General features: G+C 41.4%; 1 protein-coding gene across 4 annotated transcripts in view; it reads right to left on the bottom strand.

The window, feature by feature from the left end:
• ACOX3 (acyl-CoA oxidase 3, pristanoyl) overlaps positions 1–27,525 on the bottom strand; it is a 65,518-nt gene that overhangs the window by 17,897 nt on the left and 20,096 nt on the right. For 2 of the 4 annotated variants that reach the window (XM_030563372.1, XM_030563371.1), the window contains 7 exons: positions 24,965–25,053; positions 9,452–9,548; positions 8,992–9,174; positions 6,691–6,813; positions 5,403–5,523; positions 3,399–3,521; positions 2,429–2,542 (listed from right to left, as the gene is read on the bottom strand). In XM_030563372.1, coding sequence (XP_030419232.1) covers positions 2,429–2,542; positions 3,399–3,521; positions 5,403–5,523; positions 6,691–6,813; positions 8,992–9,174; positions 9,452–9,548; positions 24,965–25,053 — 850 coding nt within the window. The remainder of the gene's footprint in view (positions 1–2,428; positions 2,543–3,398; positions 3,522–5,402; positions 5,524–6,690; positions 6,814–8,991; positions 9,175–9,451; positions 9,549–24,964; positions 25,054–27,525) is intronic. The other 2 variants (XM_030563373.1, XM_030563374.1) reach the window with 2 other exon arrangements.

The raw sequence follows: 27,525 nt of genomic DNA, 5'->3' as shown, positions 1-27,525 counted from the left end.
CCAAACCCCTAATCATTTTAGTTGCCCTTCTCTGAATCTTTTCTAAGGCCAGTATATCTTTTTTGAGATGAGGAGACATCTTTATGCAGAATTCAAGATGTGGGTGTACCATGGATTTATATAAGGGCAATAAAATATTCTCCGGCTTATTCTCTATCCCTATTTTTAATCCTGTTTGCTTTTTTGACTGCTGCTGCAAACTGCATGGATGTCTTCGGGGAACTATCCACAATGACTCCAAGATCTCTTTCTTGATTAGTTCTAGCTAAATTAGCCCCCATCATATTGTATGTATAGTTGGGGTTACTTTTTCCAATGTGCATTACTTTACATTTATCCATATTAAATTTCGTTTGCCATTTTGTTGCCCCATCACTTAGTTTTGTGAGATCTTTTTGTAGTTCTTCACAGTCTGCTTTGGTCATAACTATCTTGAGCAGTTTAGTATCATCTGCAAACTTTGACACCTCACTGTTTACCCCTTTCTCCAGATCATTTATGAATTAAGTTGAATAGGACTGGTCCTAAAACTGACCCTTGGGGAACACCACTAGTTACCCCTCTCCATTCTGAAAATTTACCTTTTATTCCTACTTTGTTCCCTTTTAACCAGTTCTCAATCCATGAAAGGATCTTCCCTCTTATCCCATGACAACTTAATTTACGTAAGAGCCTTTGGTGAGGGACCTTGTCAAAAGCTTTCTAGAAATCTAAATACACTATGTCCACTGGATCCCCCTTGTTCACATGTTTGTTGACCCCTTCAAAGAACTCTAATAGATTAGTAAGACACGATTTCCCTTTACAGAAACGATGTTGACTTTTCCCAACAATTTATGTTCTTCTATGTGTCTGACAATTTTGTTCCTTACTATTGTTTCCACTAATTTGCCTGGTACTGACGTTAGACTTACCTGTCTGTAATTGCCGGGATCACCTCTACAGCCCTTTTTAAATATTAGTGTTACATTAGCTAACTTCCAGTCATTGGGTACGGAAGCTGATTTAAAGGACAGATTAGAAACCATAGTTAATAGTTCTGCAATTTCACATTTGCGTTCTTTCAGAACTCTTGGGTGAATGCCATCTGGTCCTGGTGACTTGTTACTGTTAAGTTTATCAATTAATTCCAAAACCTCCTCTGGTGACACTTCAATCTGTGACAATTCCTCAGATTTGTCACCTGCAAAAGACAGCTCAGGTTTGGGAATCTCCCTACCATCCTCAGCCATGAAGACTGAAGCAAAAAATTTATTTAGTTTCTCCGCAATGACTTTATTGTCTTTGAGTGCTCCTTTTGTATCTCAATCATACACGGACCTCACTGGTTGTTTAGCAGGCTTCCTGCTTCTGATGTACTTAAAAAACATTTTGCTAATACCTTTTGAGTTTTTGGCTAGCTGTTCTTCAAACTCATTTTTGGCTTTTCTTATTACATTTTTACACTTAATTTGGCAGTGTTTATGCCCCTTTCTATTTACCTCACTATGATTTGACTTTCACTTTTTAAAAGATGCCCTTTTATCTCTCGCGGCTTCTTTTACATGGTTGTTAAGCCATGGTGACTCTTTTTTAGTTCTTTTACTGTACATTTAAGTTGGGCCTCTAATATGGTGTCTTTGAAAAGTGTCCATGTAGCTTACAGGGATTTCACTCTAGTCTCTGTGCCTTTTAATTTCTGTTTAACTAGCCTCCTCATTTTTGCTTAGTTCCCCTTTCGGAAATTAAATGCCCCAGTGTTGGGCTGTTGAGGTGTTCTTCCACCACAGGCATGTTAAATGTTGTTATATTATGGTAACTATTTCCAAGAAGTCCTGTTATAGTTACCTCTTGGACCAGATCCTGCGCTCCACTCAGGACTAAATTGAGAGTTGCCTCTCCCCTTGTGGGTTCCTGTACCAGTTGCTCCAAGCAGCAGTCATTTAAAATATCAAGAAATTCTGTCTCTGCATTTCGTCCTGAGGTGACATGTACCCAGTCAATATGGGAATAATTGAAATCCCCCAATATTACTGAGTTCTTAATTTTGATAGCCTCTCTAATCTCCCTTAGCATTTCATCGTTACTATCACTGTCCTGGTCAGGTGGCCGATAATTATAATTATAATAGATTCCTACTGTTATATTCTTATTAGAGCATGGAATTACTATCCATAGAGATTCTATGGAACAAGGGTCATCTAGTGTAACCCCCTGCCAAGATGCAGGATGTTGTGTCTAAAAGGATGTGCCATAGTCTGAGCTCTCTTGAATGCTGTGTGTTCGGAAGCATCACTCAATCTCTAATGCTTATAGGTAAGCTGTCTGCTTACAAAAGATGGTGGAAAAACACAGAACGGAGAAAGAGAGAGAAGAAAAATCAGTTGGCTGGGGGGGAAGGGACAGAGTGAAAATAACTATTTGTATTGAGAAAATAGAAAATGGCTACCTGAGGAGTCCATGCAATCTTCAACATTAGAGGCTGTGAATTTCTGGCCAAGAATATGATTGTAGTCTTCCAAAAAGTTTACTGATCCAAGAGGGGATGCAATAGAAGCTTTATCTGGAATACCAACGATGAATTGATTTGTTACAAAGTCAGTGTCAGAGTATTTTGAGGTAAAACACTATCCTAGGGCTAGGTTTACTCTTTCTTGATAGGCCAGGTGCTGAAATGCCAAAATATTTAGCTTATTACTGCCTAGTGGGGACTTAGCTGAATGAGGTGAGGTGAATAAGTGCTGAGGAGCTGACCTGGCTAGTTGCAAGCTCCCAGTGGAGCGGAGATTGTAGATTCAATACCCATGAATGGGTTTTCCGCACCTGGAAGATGTTGGCCAGAATCTGTGCCAGAAATTTGTCCCGTGATCTTTTATCCAGAAAACAACAAAATGCTATCGTTAAAATTATTCAGTTAGGCTAAACATTCTGCAACCTGTACTCTCAGTGCCTAGTACCATAGTTCCATCTGGAATGAATGACACGGATGCAGATGCTATTTAACGCATATAAGGGTGGTAGGAGATAGATTGCCTTTATATTATTTTTCAAGGACCACAAAGCCCTGCCCTACTCAGTGCAGAAAGCTTCAAATGACTTCCAGTGGATTTGGGAGTTTGAATCCCTCGCAGATAGAGCATCAAGCCCTACATTACTTTTTATCATGTTAATTTTTCAAAACTACCTACTTACAACATGGAAAACAACTAGTTACGACGAGGTCCAGATACTGTGGAGACTGATGCAACAGAAATATAGAGAGAGGGAGATCAAGACATTTGTTTATGAAGGTACCTAGAACATTATTTATGATCTACAAATAATGAATACATAAATAAATTCTGTCAGTATGAATTATCTCCTAGTCTTGTTACCAAATCACCACTAAATCTAAAATAAGATATAGTACTGCATGCTACCTTGGTGTTTAGCATTCACCCAGCTCAGTAAGTAGTTGCTGGTTTGCTGAAGCAGAACATTATTGTCTCCTTCATAGGTGCAGTTTGGGTCATTGTCATTTCGAATATCACCTAGACGATTCACTTTTAAAAGAAAAGTCACAAATTTTAATACGTAATGTTACTCAATCATTATACAAATATGGGTCAAAAGAACTTGGAAACAATTATTCTGTGAGTTAAAAAAAAAAGAAATCTGAATCAGTTTTCAATACAATATAATTATTCTTATCAACAGATGATGCTGGAAAGTTACCCTTTGTTTACAAAACTAAATACATGGGGGCAAATTTTCAGAAGCAAAACATCCATTTTATGAGGGCAATCTGCATGTGCAACATCTGCATCTATATTTCTCCTCCAAATGAACTGCAATGGCACTTTGGATAGTTGTAACTGCCTCATGGCCAGTGCAAATATTACACTTTGCACCTGAAATTCATTTTGTGGGTGCAGATTTTGCATGTGCAAACTGGACCTGTGTGACACTCCGTTCCTCAAAATAGTACCCTGGAACCCCCATCTTCACCACCGTGATATGATTATTATATGTTTTGTACAGAGAATGCCTTGTGAGATATCATTTAAAAAGTTTTGATCTGTTGAACATTAACATCCTGTTGAATTATATGTGCTATCACTGTATGTGAAGTTATGAAATACTGCTCCGTGTTACTGAAATATGTTGTGAAATGGGGAATGCCCACAGCTAGCCTTTCAGTAGCAACAAAGGAGCAACTATCTCTGGCCAGACAGGCATTGATAACCCATCAGGAAGAATCCACTCTTCCAGAGGCTTCTCAGAGAGGGCAGGTGTGCAATGAGGGCTACCTAACCCCCACCTCACAGCAAGTATCTTTCTGGCAGTTGGAAGAAAGTATAAAAGGGGAACAATGACATCATCACTTGGCCTCTCTCCTCCCCCATCTCAACACCTGGGAGAGCAACTGGAAGACAAAGAGTTTGAACCGGGGAGACTGGTCTCAGGCTGGGAAGGGAATCTAGCCTGTGTATTAAGGACTGTGAGCTGCCTGTAACATGTATTAGGGTGAGAGAGCTATTTGATTCAGATCTTACTTAGGCTATGTCTACACTTACAAACTTACAGTGACACAGTGGTACTGATATAGCTGTGCAGCTGAAAGAGCACACATGTAGCTGCGTTATGCCGATATGAGAGAGCTCTGTCAACATAATAAAACCAGCTCAATGGATGGGGGTAGCTATGTTGGTGGAAGGGGAGTCTCTCACTAATATAACGCTGTGCACACGAGCGCGTACGCCAGCAAAACGTATGTCGCTCAAGGGGATGTTTTTTTCACACCCCGACTGACAAAAATTTTGCCAACATAAGTGCTAGTGAAGACATGGCCGTAGTCTGTTAAAGTTAGAATTTAGGCTGCGTTTCTATTTTTATTTCTTATGTAACCAACTTTGAACTCTATGTCTGCTACTTATAATCAATTAAAATCTATCATTCTGTAGTTAATAAATCTGTTTTATATTTTACCTAAAACTGTGTGGTTTTGATTAAAGTGCCTGGGAAATTTCAGCTCAGGTTTAAAAGGACTGTTGCACGTCCCTTTGATGGAGTGACAAACTAATTAATGAGCTTGCACTGTCCAAGAGAGGCTTGAGCAGTGTAAGATGGTATATTTCTGGGGTGACTGCTGGGTATGAGTCTCCACATGCTGATGGCTGAGTGATAATAGCACCAGGAGGGGTTGGTTGTTTGTCACTGGCATAGCACCGTGGGAGACAGCCCAGGCTGGAGGATTAAGGGGGCATAGCGGTCTGACAGCTCCAGTTTGTACCCTGGGGACACCGTCACAATCTGTAAAAAGGAAGATCGGGCCAAAGCCTTTTTGAAAACTTACTGCCACTGATGCATACATTTGTACACAACAAAAACTGTGTGCAAACAATCTTTAACTGACTGTATCTGTTCAGGAGTTAATAACTTACTGGCCAGGTAACCATGTCCTCCACAAGCTTCTCGACATTCCTGGGCTGCTTGCTGGGCAGTCCAGGAGGCCAGTGGTTTACCACCAGTAGACAAGGCATGAATCTCACGTCCAATTTCAGCCTTTGTAAAAAATAAGCTAACGGTAAATAATGTTTTTTAAACAAAAAAGTTCAAGAGTACACACAAAAAACTAAGGGTGAAATTCATCCCTGTGACTGCCACAGACTTTATCAAGACCAGGGATTGAACCAGGTATTAAAAGCCTGAATACCTCTTGAACAAAAAAGAGCCAGGCTCTCTAGCTGTGAGCTGTAAACAGATCCACATCCTCTATGGACTGGTCACAAAAGGAGGCATGCAATACACACTAACCAGAGTGCAAGGCGTATACACCATTTAACTTGACTTGCATAAAGCCCGAGGGTTTAAGTGAGACTGAAGTGATAAACAGTCACTGTGCAGACCTTGACACAGGGGTGAATTCCACCTTAAGTTATTACAAAAATAATTCTATTTACAAAAAGACAATTAAAAAAACTATATAGTGCACTTATGCTGGTCAGAGTCAGGCCCTATACAGGTGCCGAGAGAGAAAAATATTTCCTTTATAGAGATTGCCAAGAAATTCATTGTACTGCTCATTTAACCCACATTTCAGAAATGTTAATATTTTACAGTTGAATTATTTTCAAAAGTATTAACTTCAGTTGGAAACTTGAGCCTGACTCTGAAAAGATACTGTTCTGGCTTATGACAGAAACTCTCTGTCGTGTATCTCATGCAGTGTCAATTTCAGTTGACCAAAACTGAATCTTCATTAAGGCAATGCAGAGAGACAAGGTGGAGGAGGTAATATCTTTTATTGGACCAACTTCTGTTGGTGAAAGAGAAAAGCTTTTGATCTTACACAGAGCTCTTCTTCAGGTCTGGGAAAGGTATTCTGTGTGTCACAACTAAATATAAGGTGGAACAGATTGTTTAGTATAAGTAGTGCATATTGCAAGAGCCTATTGAAGGTGCAGTGAACAGTAATTACTTAGGCCCCTATTCAAGAAGAAACATCTCTGTTTTGGAAAGAACTTGAATGTATGCTTAAATCCCACTGAAGTCATCAGAACATAAACTCGTGATCAGTTAACTGCTTTCCTGGCCTTTAACATTAATGTTTCTCCCCTCTTCCCCTCATTTCTGAGCCACTTGTGTATACAGGTCCTTTGTTCAACAATTGGAAGTTTACTGCATTGAAAACCTGAGTTGCAATTAAAAGGATATGTATAAACATCTCACCTGTCTTGGACTCTTATCCTTCATCAGAAGACCTATGTGAAATTCTATGAAGTTCATGAACAAAGACTTGGCAAAATGGTCTAAGGCATATGTAGCTGCCAGATAAGGAAGCAGACGCCACTGCTGGAATGAAAATTAAATCTGTGTGAGGGAAGGTTGATATATACATATTATTAGGGGCTTTTCCAAGGATACTCAGAACCCCTATGGTATATTGTTTCAGTTTCTAAAAAACGACCATATTTCAACTTCAGTCTTCTAATTATTAAGCATCTGCTCTCCCGCCCCACAATACCCTATCCAAATACAGACTATATTGTTTGTGGTTATGTTCAATTAGTAATTAGAGCTGGATGTGAAACAATTTGCCTGTCCCACAAAAATTAAAGATTTCAAAAAAAAAAAAATCCCTCCAAAATCAAGACCAGTCAACTTTTCATAAACCAAAATCCCAAGCCCCTCAACAAAAAAAAAAATAATAATTTGGGTCAATTGAAACATTTTAATAATTTTGAAATGTTTTGATTCTGTTTTTGTTTTTTTCCTCCCACAATTAGTTTAAATGCAAAGTCATTTTGAACCAGAAGACTGGAGTTTTACATTTCAAACATAATTTTGACAATTTAAAAACTTCTTTGAATTGAGAAATTTGTTGTAATCAACCCTCTCCAGTGAACAGTTATGGTTTTGACAAATTGGCATTTTTCAATGAAAAATGTTAAATTGAAAAATTCCCAACTAGCTATTTTTGCAATGGCTCTTTAAATCAGTAAAGTAAATGAACCTTCTTCACAGGGATGCTCAGGGTGATGCCATTCAAGTTCATGATTCCTATTAATTTTTGATAACATCAGATTAAACCAGCACATTCATTCAATGAAATCCTTTGGGTGCAGAGACCATCTTTTTATCCTGTGTTTGTACAGCTTCTGACGTGGGCTACAGCGATACAAATAATTATTTCTATATTTTCAAAGGTTAATAAAGAAAAAACGTTAAAGTAATGCACACAAACATGCTAACGAACTATGCATTGATAAAACCAATAGTAAGGTGGAGGGAATTCTTCTTATTGTTTTCTTTAATACCCATAATGTTGTAGACAATGTTTACACACAAAAACCCTACCCCAAAGAACTTTCAATTGAAGATGACAAGCCAAATCAAAAGGAGAGAAAGAGAAATATAATCAAGAGGTACAGGTGTTATATAAATTATGCACTTCTTGATTTGTTAAATAATTTACACTTCAATGGTATCTGACTGCTCCTAATTTATCTATGATTAGTTGTCTCTTGACAGCCTCAAGGAAGAAGTGGTTCTTGAGGATGACTAGAGTACAGCCCTTATGGGTCAGATGAAGGAAGGTGCTCCATGGAGAGGGGACATCATGGAAGTAGGTGCAACACTGGCTGTGGGAGATGTGGAAAAGAGGGTAGTCAGGGATTATGGAAGAAATGAAATGTGAGACCAAAGCAAATAAATAGAGAGCGGCAGAGCTGTGAGGACCTTGAAGGTCAGGATGAGAATCTTGAATTTGACGCAGTGGAGTAGTAAAAGCCAGGAGAAGGATTCAGCACATGGGGTGACACGATCAGAACAACAGGTGAGGAAGATGATCTTAGCAGCTGCATTGGGAATAGACTGGAAGATGATGTCAATGTAGGGCAGACCAACACAAAAGAAAGCATGATGAAAGTTGATATGGACCCAGAGTTTCTGAAAAGTAACAATAAGCTCCCTCAGAAATTTGCTTCTAAGAGCTCAACAATGTATTGGGGTTTCTGTATTCCAGGGTCTGATTCTTATTTACATAAAGCCAGTTTACACCTCTCTGGCAGTGAGCGGTGTGAGCTTTAAGGCCTCTTTACATTGCCAGAGTGATGTAAAGGGGCCTAAGGGCTTGTCTACATTTACAGTGCAGCAGCAGCTAGTGCTTAGTGAAGATTCAACCAGTGCTGCTGGGAGAGATTCTCCCATTGGCCTAGGTACTCCATCTCCCTGACAGACAGTAGCTATCTCGGTGGGAGAAGCCCTCCCAATGACATAGCTCCGTCTACAGTGTGGGTTAGGTGAGCATAACTATGTGGTCGGGGTGTGATTAGAGAAGTTGGTAGTGTAGACTATGTCTTACTGAGAATCAAACCTTCGGAACTCTATAAGGCCAGACATTCAGCTGGTGTAAACTACTGTAACTTCATTGCTTTCAGTGCAGATTTGCAGGCGCTGAGGATCTTGCTTTACATTTGAATACATTCCCTAGATTTGAATGAAATGTCACATTGTAGATTTAATTAGTACCTGCATTTGGTATTCCAGGACTGGTATTTCTTCTTCATCTGTTGGTCCAAACTGACGGCGTGTAGCTGAGAAGCGAATGGCTATTGATAAGGCAAGCTTTAAATTAACCACAGACATGCCTATGATCATAACTCTACCACTGGACAGAGCCCCAAGAGAAGCGCCAAAACGTTGCTTGAGATCCTGAGGGAATAAAAGACATGCTAAATGGGAAGGTTCAGCCATTCCATAACTTCATAATTGCACTACCTGCAACATCAGAATCCTGGTAGTTATGCCAAATGTTATACTTTCAAGGAGTTAGCACCCATTGACTTTAATGGCAAATGCATGGCTAAAACCCCATTCAGCCCCGAAAATATAAGGGAGCAGTTAATTGATTTGAAAAAAAAAATACAAACAATTCTTTCGTAGTATATTTAATAGACTGGATTAATTGTGCATACAGTTAATTTCATACCTTAAATGAGCTAACGTATACTCCCTCCGCTGTGACATCTCCAGTTCTGTTCAATACATTTTCTTTAGGTATCTTGACATTGTGAAACATAGCAAATCTGTTCAAGTAAATAAATATATTAATAGTAAAACAGGCACATTCATCACAACATAGCTTGGGTATATGCCCCAACAGACTGCCATGATGAATTAATGGCTGCATGAAGATGTAATGCACATCAGTGAACTGAAAATAATATCACAACACAGGTATTTTTAGGATCAGATTCTGCCACAGAGAGGACGATGCCTGTGAGAATACAGGTCTCCACATAAAAAGGTTCTCTGAAATGCAAGCTGGGTAAGTTTTCTGTTCTTTTTTTTTTCTTATGTTAAATTTGTTTTGGTTTTTGGAAATAAATATTATGCCTTCAAGAAAGACCCTCACCTGTATTTTCTTTGTGCTGAGTCTTTCAACCTGCTCATATTTAAAATATAATGTCCTGTGATTATCTTTAACAGAAAGAGATTTTGCAGAAAGAAAAGCAATGAGAGGAAGGACTGTCTTATGGTTAAGACACTAGAGATGGACTTATGCAAGCGATTTCACTCTGTTTCTCAGTTTCCCATCTATATACAAATGGGAACAATGAAACCTTTGTCTACCTTGTTGTAGCAGGGTGGTTACCCTGCTCCTGCCCTGAAAGGGCTTAAAACAGACCTGGGGGTAGGTTGTGGCTGGAAGCTGCTAAACTGGGATGATTCGGAAGTGGCTGGAGCTGGACCACGGCCCAATCAGGCCACAGCTGGCCTGTATAAAAAGGCTGTGAGCCAGGAGCCCAAATAGTTTCTTTCTGGTGGTAGAGGAAGCTGGGCCTGGCTGCAGGGTGTCAGAGACAGGGTACCTGAGTGAAGCAGGGCTGGGGAAAGGCTGGAGAGCACTAGCTTGGAAAGCCCCAGGCTGCGGCCTAGCATTGGGCTAAAAGATACTGGGGGTTGCAGAGGGCAGCTTAGGGGTAGGCAAAGGCAGCAGGTCCAAACCCAACCTTGCCGGTGATGAGTAGGCTAATACTGCAGTCTGACCCAACGTGCAGGGGCTAGACAATGACTGGCAGTAGCTGTATACTGAGGTGAGGTGGGGATAGTGGGTGGGGTTCCCTGGGGAGGGGAGACCCTAAGAGTGGTGGTGGGGTTACTGCCGGGGGCAGCACCCTGGACAACAGGGCACTGGGTCCCGGAGGGACATGGGGGCCAGAGGACAGGCAGATCACTGGCCTGCAGAGGGTGCTCAGGAGCTGGAATGAGCTAATTCCTGGAAGTCACCAGCAGAAGGCACCGCAGGGATGAGTCTGCTCCTCTACACTTCAAATCATATGTTACTCCACAAATAATACCATTGAACTGAATGGCTCACTCATGATGTAAAATACTGCTCAATATAAATAAGGAAATCAGTCTGGTTCTAAGTTTGTACATTCTTTGGGGGCAGGGATGTCTATTACTATGTATTTGTACAATCCCTAGCACAACAGGGCCCTGAATTTGATCAAATATCTAACATCAACAAGAACCATGTAGAATCGACCCAGTGAAAGGGAACTGGAAAAAGGCATTATTTGTACAGGAGCTCCAGCTATGATTTTTGCTTGCTGATGCGATGTAGCATCTTAAAAAGAAATGAGTAGGAGAATCTTTTCTTAAGTTCTGACACTCAATGTAATATTGATAGAAGCTGCATAAACAGGACACATTTTTCAGAGAATCCTGTACTAGACTTTTTCAGCCAAATAGAAAGTAAAGGCTGGCATGGTATCATAACACCAGCTACATTTCTGAATATCTCAGCATCTAATATTGCTTGAAAATCTGTATTAATAATCAAAGCAAATTCCTCATGCTTGCCAATACAGGCAAATATATTTAATAGCATGTGAGAGAGCCAGATCTTTCACATCAATAAATTATATAAGCTTTGCAATGCTACATGTACTTTAAAAATATGAGTAATTTCTAAGGAAACGTATCTGCGTATTGTATTAATTCTGCTTCAGAGATACAATCATTTTTTGACTGAGCAATATATACACATACAAATGGTTGAAATGTGCGGTCTAACTGAGCATCAGATTCTTGAACCCTTACTCTGCATATAGTCCCACTGATTTTGGTGGGACTACTCACCGAGTAAGGTGCTACTCGGTGAGGGTGGTGGAGCCTCATACAATATTTACAGAAATCCATCTTGGACAATGGTTTTGGATCCTCTACAAAAAATGTGGGTTTTGTTGTTGTGTGGTGTGTGTGTGTTTGTTTTTGTTTTTTTAAGATAAATCTTTTGGTTTATATGCGACCCTCTACTCTCCCCACTCCTGAAATAAAACCATCAAAGCAAAAAAAACCTCCCCATCAGCCTGTCCCCACTTAATATTTGTTAGTGACAAAGTGTACAGGCTACGTACAAGAGGAGACCCTGCTGTAGCTGTAAACACTTACGGGGAGCATGTAATGCTTATTACGACTGGGAGCTGTCCTACTGAAGTGAATAACAATACTTCCAGTAGTAATTTCAGTGGAGAAGACTGTAACCTACCTCACGAACCCACACTGGTTCTTAATACCCCTTGCTTCCCTATATGGGCTACCTGCATTCCTTGTGCGAGCACAAGAGGGAGGGCAGGTTCTAGAGGCAAACAGCTACTTTCCACTCACAGAGGTGGGCAAGGAGTTGGCAAAGCATAAGTAAAACCATCTGAGATAGCTGAGCCAATGTCAGGGATGGACTCATCCAGTCCAGCTTCTCTCTCTCTACAAAATATGGGGGACAGGGTGAGCAAAAGACCTATCACAGTCTGTTCTCCCTTTGTTGTTGATTCTAGAAGGAAGCTCCATCCCTGATTAAGAGTTGCTTCCGACATTACCTGTGGAGAGGTAGGAGCAGGACTAGAGGCAGCAGTTGCTACCTGGAGAGAGATGCCTCAGGCAGCAAGTGATTTAAAAAGTGATGGTCAATAAACTACTATCTCAAACCCTGCTTTGAAGTCAAGGATAATTTCATGTGCTTGCATCACCTCTCCATTCATAAATCTGATATACTCTGCTAAATCTCACTCTGTTAGTTCAATCTTAATTGGAAGCCTGATATGCATTCAGTCACACACACTTTTAAAATCCAGCCTCAATATTAAAAGTTTAGTAAACAGAGCCAATCTGTTTTGTGTTAAATTAGCATATGGGTACAATTCTGCAAATACCTATGCATGCTAATAATTTTACTTATGTGATTGGCTCCACTTATTTCAGTACGACTATACACTTGTACAAAGCTACTCAGAGACGGGCTACAAGAATGATCTGAGGAATGGAAAAACTGCCTTATGAAAGGAGACTCAAAGAGCTTGGCTTGTTTAGCCTGGCCAAAAGAAGGCTGCGGGGGGATATGCTTGCTCTATATAAATATATCAGGGGGGTTAACGTTAGGGAGGGAGAGGAATTATTTAAGTTTAGTACTAATGTAGGCACGAGGACGAATGGGTATAAACTGGATATTAGGAAGTTTAGACTTGAAATTAGACGAAGGTTTCTAACCATTAGGGGAGTGAAGTTCTGGAACAGCCTTCCGAGGGAAGTAGTGGGGGCAAAAGACTTTCCTGGCTTTAAGACAAAGCTTGATATAAGTATATGGAGGGGATGTTATGATAGGATTGTTAATTTGGGCAATTGATCTTGGATTACCACCAGATAGGTCTGCTCAATGGTCTGCGGGGAGATGTTGGATGGAATGGGAACTGAGTTACTGCAGAGAATTCCTTCTTGGGTGCTGGCTGGTGACTCTTGCCCACATGCTCAGGGTTTAGCTGATCGCCATATTTGGGGTCGGGAAGGAATTTTCCTCCAGGGCGGATTGGCAGGGGCCCTGGAGATTTTTCGCCTTCCCCTGCAGCGTGGGGCACGGGTCGCTTGCTGGTGGTTTCTCTGCAGCTTGAGGTCTTCAAACCAATTTTGAGGATTTCAATAACTCGGTCCTGGGATAGGGGTTGTTATAAAATTGGATGGGTGGGGTTCTGTGGCCTGCCTTGTGCAGGAGGTCAGACTAGATGATCAGATTGGTCCCTTCTGACCTATGAGTCTATGTGAATATTCTGAGCCTTTAATACGCAACTTCAAGTCCAGTGAGTCTCTTCTGTAACACCATACTGATGATGTATAGCTATTTAATGAAAATAGAAGTTCCCCAAATATTTTCACCTACTAATTCTAAGGAAGAAAAGAAGTAAGTTGCTTTTTGTTGTATTGAACGTTCTTAATGGCCAACTATAAAAACAAAATGCCAGACATAGAGTATTGTTTGATCATCTCTATACTGCATAAAAGATTATCCAGAATGACCTTGATGGAAAAAAAATCCATACTATCACATTTCTTATAACTAGTGAACCAGAAAATTAAATTACATTCGCTTAACAGTAACTGATCTTGGTATTATACTTTATGGGTTACATATTTGCTGCTTTTTCCTCAGCTAATGTCTAAATAAATCCATATAGCAAATGGTAAAACCTTTAAAAAGCTTGAATAACTGGGCAGAAAGATAAGTTACAAATCCACTGACAATGACCATGAGTGAAGAAGTGAGATTTATTGTGTATGAAGACTAAGGATGAAAATAAAAGCAGATGCATGTAGGACCCTAGATTTGGATGGGCTTATGAAACTACAGCCAGTTCTCCAAGAGCTTTTATGCTTTTTAAAATCTTTTTATTTTTTATAGTTAACCATACACACCAATTGGAAAGTGATGTTGGAACATACTAAAAATAAATAAGATTTCATAGAGTTATGGTTCACATTTTGAATGCCTATTCTCTCAGAAAACATATTAAACAGAGACAGACCAGATCTGTCAACAAGTTTAGGGGAAAATCCATTTAAATGAATGGAAGAGCTACTTGTGTAACTGTACAGCACACAAGAGTCTATGCAATGGGCAAGGTACATGTACCGGTGACATAGGAATCCACCTTTCCTATGGCCTCCATTGTAGAACAGTTAGTGTGATCAGGGTTCGACTCATTTTGTGTTCTGACAGATGGCTCTTATCTGTAAATATACATGGTTGGGATAATTCCATGGGGGTCTGCCTCCGGTTGCGTGTTCTTGGCCATGGATTAGTTGACAAGTTCATAGATTTTAAGACCAGAAGGGACCACTAGATTGAGTCTGACCTCCTGTATAACACAACAGGCCATCGAATGTTACCCCATTAACTGCTGTAGTGAGCTCAACTTGTTTGGCTAATGCAGATCTTCCATAAAGGCATCCCATCTTGATTTAAACTTCTGCCATTTCCCCTCGTAGTTTGTTCCTGTGGTTAATCACCCACACTGCTAAAAAATTGTGCCTTACTCCTTGCTGTATTAAACATTGGACTGCAGCCTAACAAAGTAATGAATATACTGCTCTCCAAACTTTTCACCCATCACTATTCAGCAGCCATTAACACTGCATTCTTGCATGCACAATCCTACTTGAGAAGGGCAACCACATCCCCATAGTGACATAGCCTCTATGTCAGGGATCTAGGGTTAACAGTGTCCCACTGCTAATTAGTGCCCCACATACAATATTTTACAAATAATATACATAGGAAATGTTTTAAATCTAGTACTCTGAGGTTTTCTACCATCCACCTCCATTCATCACTGATGAATAACTGGGCTATGCGTATTCCTGCCTGGAACAGTGAGGCAGGATGAAGTCACAATCCCACAGCAGCCTCTCCGTCAGGTCTCTTGCCAGTGGTGCAGAGAACATTTCAAGCAAAGTTAATCTCTTTTCCCTTAAATCATGCTACAATCATTAATCTAGAGCGCAGTAACATGGATAAAAGTGAGCAGCTGGAAAAGCTGCACACTCCCTTTGCCCGTACTAAAGTAATAAGCTGTTACTTGCAGTGCAGATGGCAAGACTGTGCTTTTGGGGAATTTCAAACCCACTCAGATCTCTTTTGATGGCCTTCTGTTTTTGACTATCTTGAGAATGTTGAAGTGACAATCCCTTTAATCCTCCTACCCAGATGTAGCCAGTAGGGGGATGGGATTGGAAGCTCGGGGATCAAGTGATAGTGACAGGGCACAATGATCAAATCATGTTAGAGGCAGAGTAGAGGGATGGTGAAAAGCCTGCAGAAGACAGAAAGATCAGTCACACATTTGAGAATCTGGTAGCTCACAAAGGGATGAGGTTGAAGAGAAGGAAGGGTGCCAGGAAGCTGGGGAAAAGTTATTAAAGCAGCCTTTTAGGCCATATTGCAAGAGTCAAAAGTAGAAACTTGCATCGCTAACAGTAACAGACAGTAGCTATGTTAATACGCCCACCTCATTTTATAGCAGTTATAATTGTGCTGGCACTTCATGGAAGAGCCAGAAAGACAGAGACCCCCGCCTCACTATGCTTACAGTAAGGCCCAATCCTGCAGTGAGCTCTCTGTGGGTGGACCCTTGCATCTGCAGAGAGCCACACTCGTTCCATTGAGACTCTGCGGAGAGGCTGCGGGGAGCTCACTGCAGGGCTGGGGCCTTAATTTTAGATGTGCCAAAATGAGCGGGAGTGACAAATTGCAGAGAGGGGTGAGGAAGGATAAGGACTACGATCACAGCTTAGGCTGTGCACTCCAGGATATTCTGTTTAAGATTTTCGTTTTTTTTTTTAAATATAAAATAATTTAGAGAGATGATGGAGAACATTAATTAGTTGCTGTGCAATGTGAATTATTAAACTTAAATGGAGACTTTACAATATACAGGACACTCACTGTGTGTGAGTCAGGGTTATTAGGAGAACTGCAGCTTTGGCACTGCCTGACTTGGGTGTGTTCAAATTTGTAGAACTTCACATAGACTGTTTTTTAATTTGTTTAACATGTTAATATATTTCAATCTGTTTGCTTTATTACTGTGAGCAGCCAGTCAGAGTCAGTGCAAACTCATGATGTTTCACAAGACATCTTAGATTTAGATTCTAAGCTTTTTGGGATGGGGCCTGTCTTTTTGGTCTGTGTTTGTGCAGTGCCTAGATCCATGATTGGGGCTCCCAAGAGCTACTGCAATACAACTAATTAATAATGTAGTTAAAAGGGGCATATGAAAGATGTGAGCTTGTGTGACAGCTGCCATCTTGGCCGACACAGAGTTGAACGGGCGAACTCCGAAACAAAAAGCATGAGCTGCTGCAACTTAAATGGAAGAGCAAAGTCTTCCTAGGTGGAGGGTGTAACAGATTCTCAGAGGGGAGCTATAACACATACTCACCAGGCAAAAAGCAAGACATGGTGATCCAATGTACCAAACCCATGAAAAAAACACAGATATTGGGCTTGTTTGGGGCTTAATTGGCTTGTGAGTTGCTTGTTGGCTAGTTTTTGGCTTGTAGCTTGTTGGGCTTGTAGCTTGTTGCTACTTTTTTTTTGATCGGCTCCCGGCAAGGGGGAGCAAGTAGGGCAAGGGGAGGGAAGAGAGTCAGGGATGCACAACGGGCCCACCACAGTCCCAGACTACACACTGGGCGATCTAGTCACATAGAATGTCAGGGTTCTCAGGGATTGGTTTGTTTTGGCTTTGTTTTGAAATGGGATTAGCTTGATTTTTGGCTTACTGTGAAAGTCGGGGTGCTTATTTACCACATGAAAGTTGGCAACTGTGATGGTGACCCAACCTCCTTGGATTGTTTTGGTTTTTTTCAATTGGTAGTATCAGGAACATTGAGTCTGCCCTGCCATGATTTTCCTGAATATCTCGGAGCACGTTGTATATGAGAGTTCACACCTCAGTGAAGTGGATGTTGGCTTAGTGGATGTTGACTCATTAACATACTGTATTTTTCCGAAGTTTTAGTCTGTTATTGAAATGAAATAGGTGGTAATAACCCTCTCCTCCCCCCAAAAAAGCCAACCAAACCTATATGTTTCTGAAAGGGTACTAAACACAGTTTGCCTTGGTCACAGCTGAACTTGGTCACAGCTGAACACAGTCGCAATCATTTGCTGATGTACATTTTCAGGAATCAGCAATTTTGCTACAGTAGAAAAAGCCAGAGCGCCTTCCAGGCAGACAAAATCTGAATTTCTAAGGTGAAAAAACAGCAGAGAAAAAATAAATACACGCTGCCCTACTCACCGCCAACTCCAAATTCTCTCCTCCCAAACCTCTCCTTTTACACCTTTTTATATATATTACAGAGAAGCAAAAAAGGTCACAAGCTGTGACGATTTGGGAATCTGTCAGTACAATTTATGAATTCTGTGTGAGATTATGAACTCCATGTATCTTGACCTAACTGCAAACTCCATTTTGAAGCTTCAGCCTTTTGCCTTCTCTATGGTCTGTTCGCCTCCCTGCTGGGTTGAAATTCTAAAGGCTGGCAACAAAAGGTAACCGACTTTAAATATTTGCCCACTGAAATGTAATAGCTTTGAACAATAGGCTCCCAACCCAACTGCAGAATTAGTCTAGCAGGAGAGAGGTTGCCTTGGCCCCAAAGTCACCTGGCAGAGGTTTTTGTTCAGGTGGAGAAGTTGGTAAGGACATCTCCTGACAAAGAGGGTTAAAAGTTATAAATAGAGATCTATCTGGGGCATTTGGCCATTTTGTCTCCGGTTGTGGAGAAGAGAGAGAAGCAACCTAGCATGTAGGGATGGCATGTAGCAGGGGATCCCCAAAGACAGGGTGAGCTAGCAAGGGGTTTAGGATGTTACATTCTATATGCTCTGAGTTCTCCTGTGATTTATACAGGTAAGTAAACAAGAAATAATGTGTTATACTTGCAAAATGTATCTCTGTGTTAAATGCTCCACAACCAACACATTGTCCCCTGAGAGAATTAAACTGCAATCCAGGAGCTGCACATCTTTGGGGTGGAGTTCTGAGAGAGGTGTGTATAAGTACGGGAAACTATGAAGGGTCACCATTGTCCCCACAGGCTAGGCAGTTGGACAGCAGGTTCCAGTTCTCAGAAGGGAATGCCAGATTCAAAGTCTGCAGCCTGACAGTGTACCCAGAAGCCCCCAGGATGGTGGCAATTTCTGAACTTTGTTTGGGCCCTGGCAGCTTAAAGCATTCAGGGACCCAGAAGTTTGAATTCTCCCCATAGCAGTCTGGTGGGTGACCAGAAAGGAGGCACCTGACTGGATCTATATCACAAGCCCAGTTTCTTTTTTAAACTATCTCCATTTACAGAATGCAGCAAAGCAACACATCCCTACTACTAGTAACAGACAGATACTTTATACGACTTCAAATATTAAGGCATGACTGAGGCTCTGATGCAGTTACACCCTCTGGTGGCAGCATTATGTTACTGAATGAAAAAGATGAATAACTTGAGAGGAAAGAATGTAAAGCCTGCAATGTGCAGAATGTTTTTTTAATACTACACTGTAATATGTATGCACTAAATGTTGTGTAAATGGTAGACAAGAAAAGAGATTTAAAAAAAATAGGCCCGGATTTTTTTTAATGGGTGCCTAAAGTTAGGCTCCTAGGGAGAGGTTTTCAAAAGCCATGTGCCCCTAGATTGTGAGATGTTCATATACTACAGGGATGGTGTCTATATGAGTTTGTTAGACAGAGTAGTCCATTCAATGACTTTCAATGGGACTTGTGCTCCTAGAGCCCTTAGGTGCTTTTGAAAACCCAACCCCTGAAAAAAATATTAGGGTCTACGTTACCAGGAAAGCAAAGTTCAGCCAAGCAACCCAATTGATTTGTAGTTTTCAAAATTAGAAGGGACCATTGTTTATCTAATCTGACCTCCTTAACACAGGCCATAGAATTTCACCCCGTAATTTTTGCAATTTCTCCCCCCACAGCAGTCCTTAATAGGTGCCTAAATATGTACAAGTATTTTGGAGCCTAAATTTAGGCATTTGTTTTTAAAAATCCTGGCATTAGCTCCTTCTGTTTCAGTAGCAAAACTCAAGAACAGAATGTAAAATTGCAACATCACTTTCCTTATGGGCCTGCTTCTGATCTTGCTTCCGACAGTCTTACAGCAGTGTAACTCCACTGATTTCCATGGAGGATTTACAGAAATAAGATCAGAATCAGGCCTTGTGCGGGCAGTCTTATAGCTGGCAACATCTATTAAACATACTAAAGTTTTAAGTAATTGCGTATTAGGGTGAAACGTGCCCCATTCTCATCTCCACACGCAATGGAAACTACAGCATACAAGAACTTAAGTAGTCTTTTGCTTTCTAGGGATCATACTGTGGCATATAACTATTGCCCTGAGTAGGAGGTGATGTACCACCCTAAGGGGAGTCAGGGAGGGTATATGCCTCAGGGAGGTCTCTCTCTCTCCTTATGAAGCCTGGTAAACAGGGACTGCACAGCATGCACCTGCATCACTGAAAATACTAAAGCCTGCCTGCTCTGCAAGCCAGTATAGGAAGGCCAGGTCACACCCTTCCCACTCCCTTTGGGGCTTCACGTGCTTCTGGGAAGCAGTTCATCCAGTCCCGACTACCCGGGCTGCATTTGTGACAGACCTTTGTGCTAGCTCTGCAAGATGTGTGTAGGCAAGCAGTGGGATACTAGGGTTCTTGTGAACCCTCATGTCCCATCCCCACACATCCAAATAAGGACAGCCATTACTGATGTGACATGATTTATTCAATTTACAACATTTGGGAGCGTTAGGAATACATTTACCCTTGTTGGTACCTGGGATGTACACTACAATCCCCTCCAGTAGTGGGGCAGCTTAATCTCCTGAGGAGTGTCAGCATTCACCCTTCTTTGTGGTTTCCACCTCTGGAAAGCAGTTTTAATTTATGGTTGAGACACCAAAGGAACACGTATACCGGAGGCTGCTGAGCAGATGCACTGAATCTGCTACCCTGGCCATACCTATTCCCTCAGCTGAATTCTGTGTAGAGACAGTGGCGTCCAGGTTCTCCAGCAAAGTTTCATGTGCTGGTGCCTTACTCTACCATGACCTTCATCCCAGCTGCTTTTCCATCACTGTGGGTTCACAGCTGTAGCTTACGCTGTCAGATGAATGAATGCAGGGCTGAGTATATCATCCCATTGTTTCCTTGTGCTCCTTGTCACAAGGTGGCTGGCCACTTTAGCAGGAGATGGGCCCAGCACCATCTGGGACATAGCCTGCTTTCCTACCCAAATGGAGAGAATGAGGAAGGTTTGGTGACCACCAGCCCTGGGATAGATAAGGCAGATGCTTGGAAAGAGACTGCGGGGAACTCTGAAACACTGGGAAGCTACTGCTTTGAGAGCAGGAAGACTGCTCCTCAAGGAGGAGGAGCTGTGCCCAGCTGCAGACTAGGTGAGGTTTTAAATTTTGAGTTATTTTGTGTTTGAAGGATGTTGCTGCCTATCCAGAAAGAACTGAATTAGGGGAATATAAAGGAACCAGCTGGAAGAAGCCACCCTGAATCTAATCACAGGCCCTGGGGAGAGGGTTGTGGGACCCCCTGAGCAGGGGAAAGGGTTTGGGCCTGAAGGGCCAACAGAAATGGTATTTAAAAGCTTCATAAATCAGACGCTCCGGGAAGGGAATTGTATTTTATACCTCTGGACCGTGTGGGGTTTTTGAGGAACCCTGAAAGAAGGGAAAACCAAGGCAGGGTGCCTCAGAGCCACATGGAGAAACTCGGGAGGCAGACAACCCCATTATACTCTCCCATTTGTCGTCTTGTATCTACCTGTTGTCTCGTTTTATATGCAAGCTCTTTGGGGCAGGGACTGTCTCTTTGTTCTGTGTTTATACAGCACCTAGCACAATGGAGTCCTAGGCCATCACTCTGGCTCCTAGACACTTCTATTATACAAATGATACCTAATAAAAAATAACATATACCCATTAGCCTGAGAGAGGGGGAAACAAACAAAGACTAGTTAGAATACCCACGACTACTTTAAATTAGCAGATATTCTAACCAACGTAGGGGACTTTCTCATGACATCTACACAGCATGTTGTGTGCTATTTCTTTTCTACAATATACTGCATGGACTTCCAATCTAAATGTACTGTATGCATTTTATCTCAAAGTTCTGGTTACTGCCCATACACTTGAAAATAAACTGTGTAATGAAAAGTCTTCTAAAATCCTGTGCCCCTATAGACAAATATCTATAACAGGGGTCAGCAACATTTCAGGAGTGGTGTGCCAAGTCTTCATTTATTCACTCTAATGTAAAGTTTCGTGTGCCAGTAATACATTAATGTTTTTAGAAGGTCTCTTTCTATTAATCTATAATATCTATCTAAACTATTGTTGAATGTAAAGTAAATAAGGTTTATAAAATGTTTACGAAGTTCTTAATTTAAAATTAAATTAAAACTCAGAGCCCCTGGACTATTGGCCAGGACCCTGGCAGTGTGAGTGCCACTGAAAATCAGCTCACGTGCTGCCTTCAGCATGCGTGCCATAGGTTGCCTACCCCGATCTATAAAATGATCTATTGTTTCAGCAGTGATACACATGCACACGTGCCAGATTAAATCCTTTCTGTATTTGTGGATCTGTACTTAATGACTCAGTGTCATTACTCCATCTTTGCAAATGCAAAGCTCAATTACTCCATTCAGTTTTAGACCCATGCAACAATGCCACCTCCTATTGTGGTGCATACACAATAATACATTACATTTCAAAAATCAAGTGGAATCGTTAGAAAAAAGTCTTGTGCAAAGAAAAAAGGAAAACAAAAAAGGGTTCAAAATAACTGTCTGACTTAATGCTGGTGTTGCTATTAGGGGGAAATCTACCTGAATTTCCCATTATATTTCTTCTCCCTGTATCCACTCAAATGGTCGGCCTTATGGGACTTTCCTTGAGGGCAGTGATGCCTAGAAAGAGGTCTATTACTGAAACTGTGAGTACTGGCAAACAAGCTGGGAGAAAACGGAATCATTCATCCATAGCTGCTTAAAATTTCAGATTTTTTTGTCTGACAAGTTAGCTTGGTTGTCCCAATTTTGAGGCTGTGGCCTCATTCTCTCAAGTAACTTAAAATGAAATATTATTGGTGGTGGGATACCTGCCTGCTTCGTTTTGGACTGTTGTGCTGGTATTTCTCATCTTTATTCTCTTGTTTTTAATGAGTCTGACTCTCACTTCATTTTATATGGTTAGTTTTTTGCCCTTGCTTCAGGGCCAGATTAACTCTCCTTTGGGTCCGGAGCTATTAGATTTTGTGGGGCCCCTGTATACAAGTCTTTTTCCTAATTTTAACCAAAATTATCACAATTATGGCATTGAGGATATTAACGCTATACTAAACTTGCCTTTTAATTAACCTAAAGCCGTTCTGTGGTTACATTTCAGTCTTCAAACATGTAGAATATAGTTAAGTTAATTCAAAACAGCCTACTTCTTAGAACAGCTGTTATATTCGTTTCTTTCTGGGAGAGAGTTTGGGTGTGTGGGAGGGGAGCTCCAGGCTGGGGCAGAGTGTTGGGGTACAGGAGAGGGTGAGAGGTGCGGGCTCTGGGAGGGAGTTTGGTGCAGGAGGGGATTGTGATCTAAGGCAGGGGATTGGGGTGCAGGAGGCGGTGCGGGGTGCAGGCTTCAGCCGGGAGGTGCTTACCACAGGCAGCTCCTGGCCGGCAGCGCAGCAGGGCTCAGACAGGCTGCCTGCCTGCCATAGCTCCATACTGCTCCCAGAAGCGGCCAGCACGTCTCTGAGCACCCTGGAGGGAGGGAAACAGTGTGTCTCTGTGCGCTGCTCACAGCCACAAGCACTGTCCCTGCAGCTGCCATTGGCTGGTTCCTGCCTGCCGCCCCCATCCCCAGGGGCTGCAGAGATGTGCCAGTAGCCGGTCGCTTCTGGGAGCAGCATGAGGCCACGGTATGCAGGCAGCCTGCCTGAGCCCTGCTGGACTTCTAGTGGCCCGGAGATCATGATCGACTGACAGAGGCTCCAGGATTGACCAGTCGATCTGATCTGAGACTATGCAGTCACTTATTTCACACCAAAATAAACATTTTCATCTCTAAATGTTATTATGGATAGTCCCTGTAAAGTCTGAAATCTAGATTTCAGCATTACTCTAGTCCTCCTCCACCAAAGCTGCCTGCTGTTGCTTCTGAGTGCTCAGTCAGTGTGACTGTGTCCACCAATGTGTGTGTTCCTAGTTCTCCTACCTCAACAGCCTGATGGGCTGAAAAGCATCTATCACTAGGCCACTAACTCATAACTGCTTCAAGTCCAGGAGCATTCCTTACTGAATAGATATGCTTTGGCTTGTTTTGATTAAGTTTGCTGTGGAAAACCCACATTCTACTTCTGTAGAGCAAGCAGATAATGTCAGAAGAGCAAAGGAAGGTATCCAAAAAGGCAGGTGAGTAGGTGGCTAAAAGCTGTGTTAAAGACTATGTGCAATACTAATTGTGGGGTTTTGGTATTTAAATGTAATTTTAGGGGTTAATCATGCCTTTCCCTATTAATTCAATACCTATGTAAAGCGACACAGCAGATTGCCATAATGGGCCAATTGTTTTCTTTAATCACTAGGCCACTGAAGAAAGGAAAAGCACTAAAACAATGTGAATGGTGTTGTGCTGTAGCCTGGTGAATCTGGCTCAATGGAAGCTTCAGCATGGTGATCTGATTTTTCTCATCATCTTCTGTCCCAAATGATCTAGAAATGTTCATCCCTTCAGATTTGCCATCCCTAAGGATACGTTTTCTGATATACGGGCCACGACGGTCTTTCATTACTGCAAGTCTCTTTCTAGCTGTTATGAATAATGATTAAGTCCTTCAAGAAATACAAGGAGCCCACAATTTTTCTGGTTGTCATCTGCACTTAACTCAGATCACATCAGCCCTGGCTCAGGTTTTTGCGATATGGTCTTTTTGTGGGACGTTGTGTGATAGGGTGTACTGACTCTCCGGACTATATGGAAGGATATCTATTTGGCCAACAGTCCCCTGAGTCAAGCTGATCTTTGGAAGAAAACCTTACCACCTTACCCTCTAATCAAGGGGAGTTTATCCAGGAATCTCAGAGGCTAAACAAGATGGTGAATTTGACTGGGGGGCTTGGTTAAGCCTATATATTAGCTAACTATAGGCTTGCTCACCTTGCTTAGGTGTGCCCTGGGGGCTCAAACTAGCAAGACAGTTAACAAGTAAGGATTCCTCCCCAGAGAGCTGGAGAAGATAATTTGCCATTACATGTGACTGTTTTGTTTCGTTCATTATAACTGCTGCTGTGTAAGTACAGAGTATATTATTAGAACACCTGGATGTTCACAGAATATGAATGGTGCTATGTACAAAACAAATCTACTTCTACAGAAGCTAGAGAATGGAAAAGCAATGGGTATTAAAATAGAGAATACTAATATTGAAGGGTCTTCAGTTTATATTTTGTAAATAACAAAATATTTTTACAGTAAGTACTTGCCTCAACAGAAACATGGAACAGACTTAGCACTTTGGTACCATTTCTTTATAAGTAGCAATATAAGTACAGTGATTCTCTTTTTTCAAATGTTATTCACTTACCCATTATCCAAACCATTCTGCCCAAGTTTCTTTCCTATGTCACCTACCATCACCCCTGGCATAGGAAGCAGTGTTTTTGTATCTCGAATCTATGTGGAAATTAAATGAAACAATATTTTAGTCATAAGAAAACTAAAGCTCTTTGTGGACTCCTTTCAAACAGTGAAAAGTACTCCCAATCTATTTTGTTATTAGCATTTAAAAAAAAACCTCACTATTTTTCCAAAAACATGTATAGTTCCTGTTTAACGCACTCTTCCATCCATGATACTATAAATTCAGTAATGAAAGCAACTTGGAAATCTTTCACTTTTTGATAACATGCTACTAATTACACTATCATGCTCCAAATGTGCATCTATATAGGAGAATCTTCTAATCACAATTAGCATGAAAACCTTCTTTTGGTCTATGTGGACAGAAACAGGAATCAACAAAACTGATTAACTTTATGTACTAATTGTGTTCTGCCTTTCTCAGGGATATGACTTGTTCCATCTGGTCAGCAACCCAGTTCAGTTAAATACGTGTAGCTTTGCCATTGCTTCTGCAAGTTTTCTACTGAAAATGGCTCCAATCCTGCGAGCTGATCTCTGTGGTTGAAACCCTGCTTCCATGCAGATTGGCTTGTGGATTTAGGACAAATACTGATACCCAAAAGAGAGGGTTTGAAAAGTTGTCGCACCCATTTCAAGGAGGAAGCTTTCCCAGGAGACCGTGATCAATTTCTGCAGAGTCCATGCTTTCATTTAAAAATAAAATTTGGTAGCCCTTAACACTACACGGGTAACTCTCCAAATGTGCCCAGTGTGTGAACTAATGCAGTGCCCATAGGTTTAGGCCATTCATTTGTATTTATTTTGTTTTTCCAATCAACCTTCTTTACACATTTAAAAAACCCAGTAAACATATAAAAATCCTAATTTCTTCACATTTTAATGCCCAGAAGTTCCTTTACATTGATTTTTCTATGACTAACCCCCAGAAGGTCCACCTCCACCCCCGAGTATCATCATTTCCTGGTTTAGGCTTGCTCATCTCTCTTCCCTCTGTGGTCACACAAGGACCAAAAGGCACTACCAGCTACAGTAGGCTTGCGCTACAAGATGACATTCATGGCTAGCCAACAGGGAACATCTCACGATGAATGTTAGAATCATAGAACTGGAAGGGACCTTGAGAGGTCATCTAGTCCAGTCCTCTGCACTCAAGGCAGGACTAAGTATTATCTAGACCATCCCTGACAGGTGTTTGTCCAACCTGCTCTTAAAAATCCCCAGTAATGGATATTCCACAACCTCACGAGGCAATTTATTCCAGTGCTCACCACCCTCACAGTTAGAAAGTTTTTCCTAATGTCCAACCAAAACCGCCCTTGCTGCAATTTAAGCCCATTGCTTCTTGTCCTATCCTCAGAGGCTAATAAAAATTTTTCTCCCTCCTCCTTGTAACAACCTTTTTTGTACTTGAAAACTGTTATCATGTCCCCTCTCTTCTCCAGACTAAACAAACCCAATTTTTTCAATCTTCCCTCAGAGGTCATGTTTTCTAGATCTTTAATCACTTTTGCTGCTCTTCTCTGGACTTTCTCCAATTTGTTCACATCTTTCCTGAAATATGGTGCCCAGAACTGGACTCAACACTCCAGATGAGGCCTAATCAGCGTGGAGTAGAATGGAAGAATTACTTCTCGTGTCTTGCTTACAACACTCCTGCTAACACATCCCAGAAAGATGTTTGCTTTTTTTTTGCAACAGCGTTACATTGACTTATATTTCGCTTGTGATCCACTATGACCCCCAGATCCCTTTCCGCAGTACTCCTTCCTAAGCAGTCATTTCCCATTTTGTATGTGTGCAACTGATTGTTCCTTCCTAAGTGGAACACTTTGCATTTGTTCTTATTGAATTTCATCATATTTACTTCAGACCATTTCTCCAGTTTGTCCAGATCATTCTGAATTTTAATCCTATCCTCCAAAGCATTTGCAACCCCTTCCAGTTTACTGTCATCCACAAACTTTATAAGCTTACTCTCTCTGCCATTATCCAAATTGATGACGATACTGAACAGAACCGGACCCAGAACCGATCCCTGCAGGACCCCACTCATTATGCCCTTCCAGCATGACTGTGAACCACTGATAAGTACTCTGGGAACGATTTTCCAACCAGTTATGCACCCATCTTATAGTAGCTCCATCTATTGTTGCAAGACAATGTTTTCCAAAATATCATGTTTCACAAATAGGTCAAAGGACACATGACCTTTCTGTTTTCAATCATGTTTACTGTCACCTAGTGCTTACATTCCAAATGCAAGGGTAACTCACTGGTCAGTATGTGCTAGGCAACCCTTTCTGTGCCCAAATCACAGATAATGCGAATTTGATACAGCCCCCAGTTACAGAGCCTGATTCTTTAGCGCAAGCTGTAGAAAACTCGCTCTCTGAGCTTTGTAGGTCCCTGATTCAATCCCACTGTCGTCCAAGATGACACAAGCAGCTGGGATTTCAGCAGTTTGTGGCATCCTGCATGCACACTTCAGTTGGCATTATATGC

This window comes from Gopherus evgoodei, chromosome 5 (genome assembly GCF_007399415.2).
Source record: "Gopherus evgoodei ecotype Sinaloan lineage chromosome 5, rGopEvg1_v1.p, whole genome shotgun sequence".
In the NCBI taxonomy this organism is placed as follows: Eukaryota; Metazoa; Chordata; order Testudines; family Testudinidae; genus Gopherus; species Gopherus evgoodei.
Note: the sequence above shows the minus strand (reverse complement) of the source record. Positions and strands in the feature narration are given on the sequence as shown.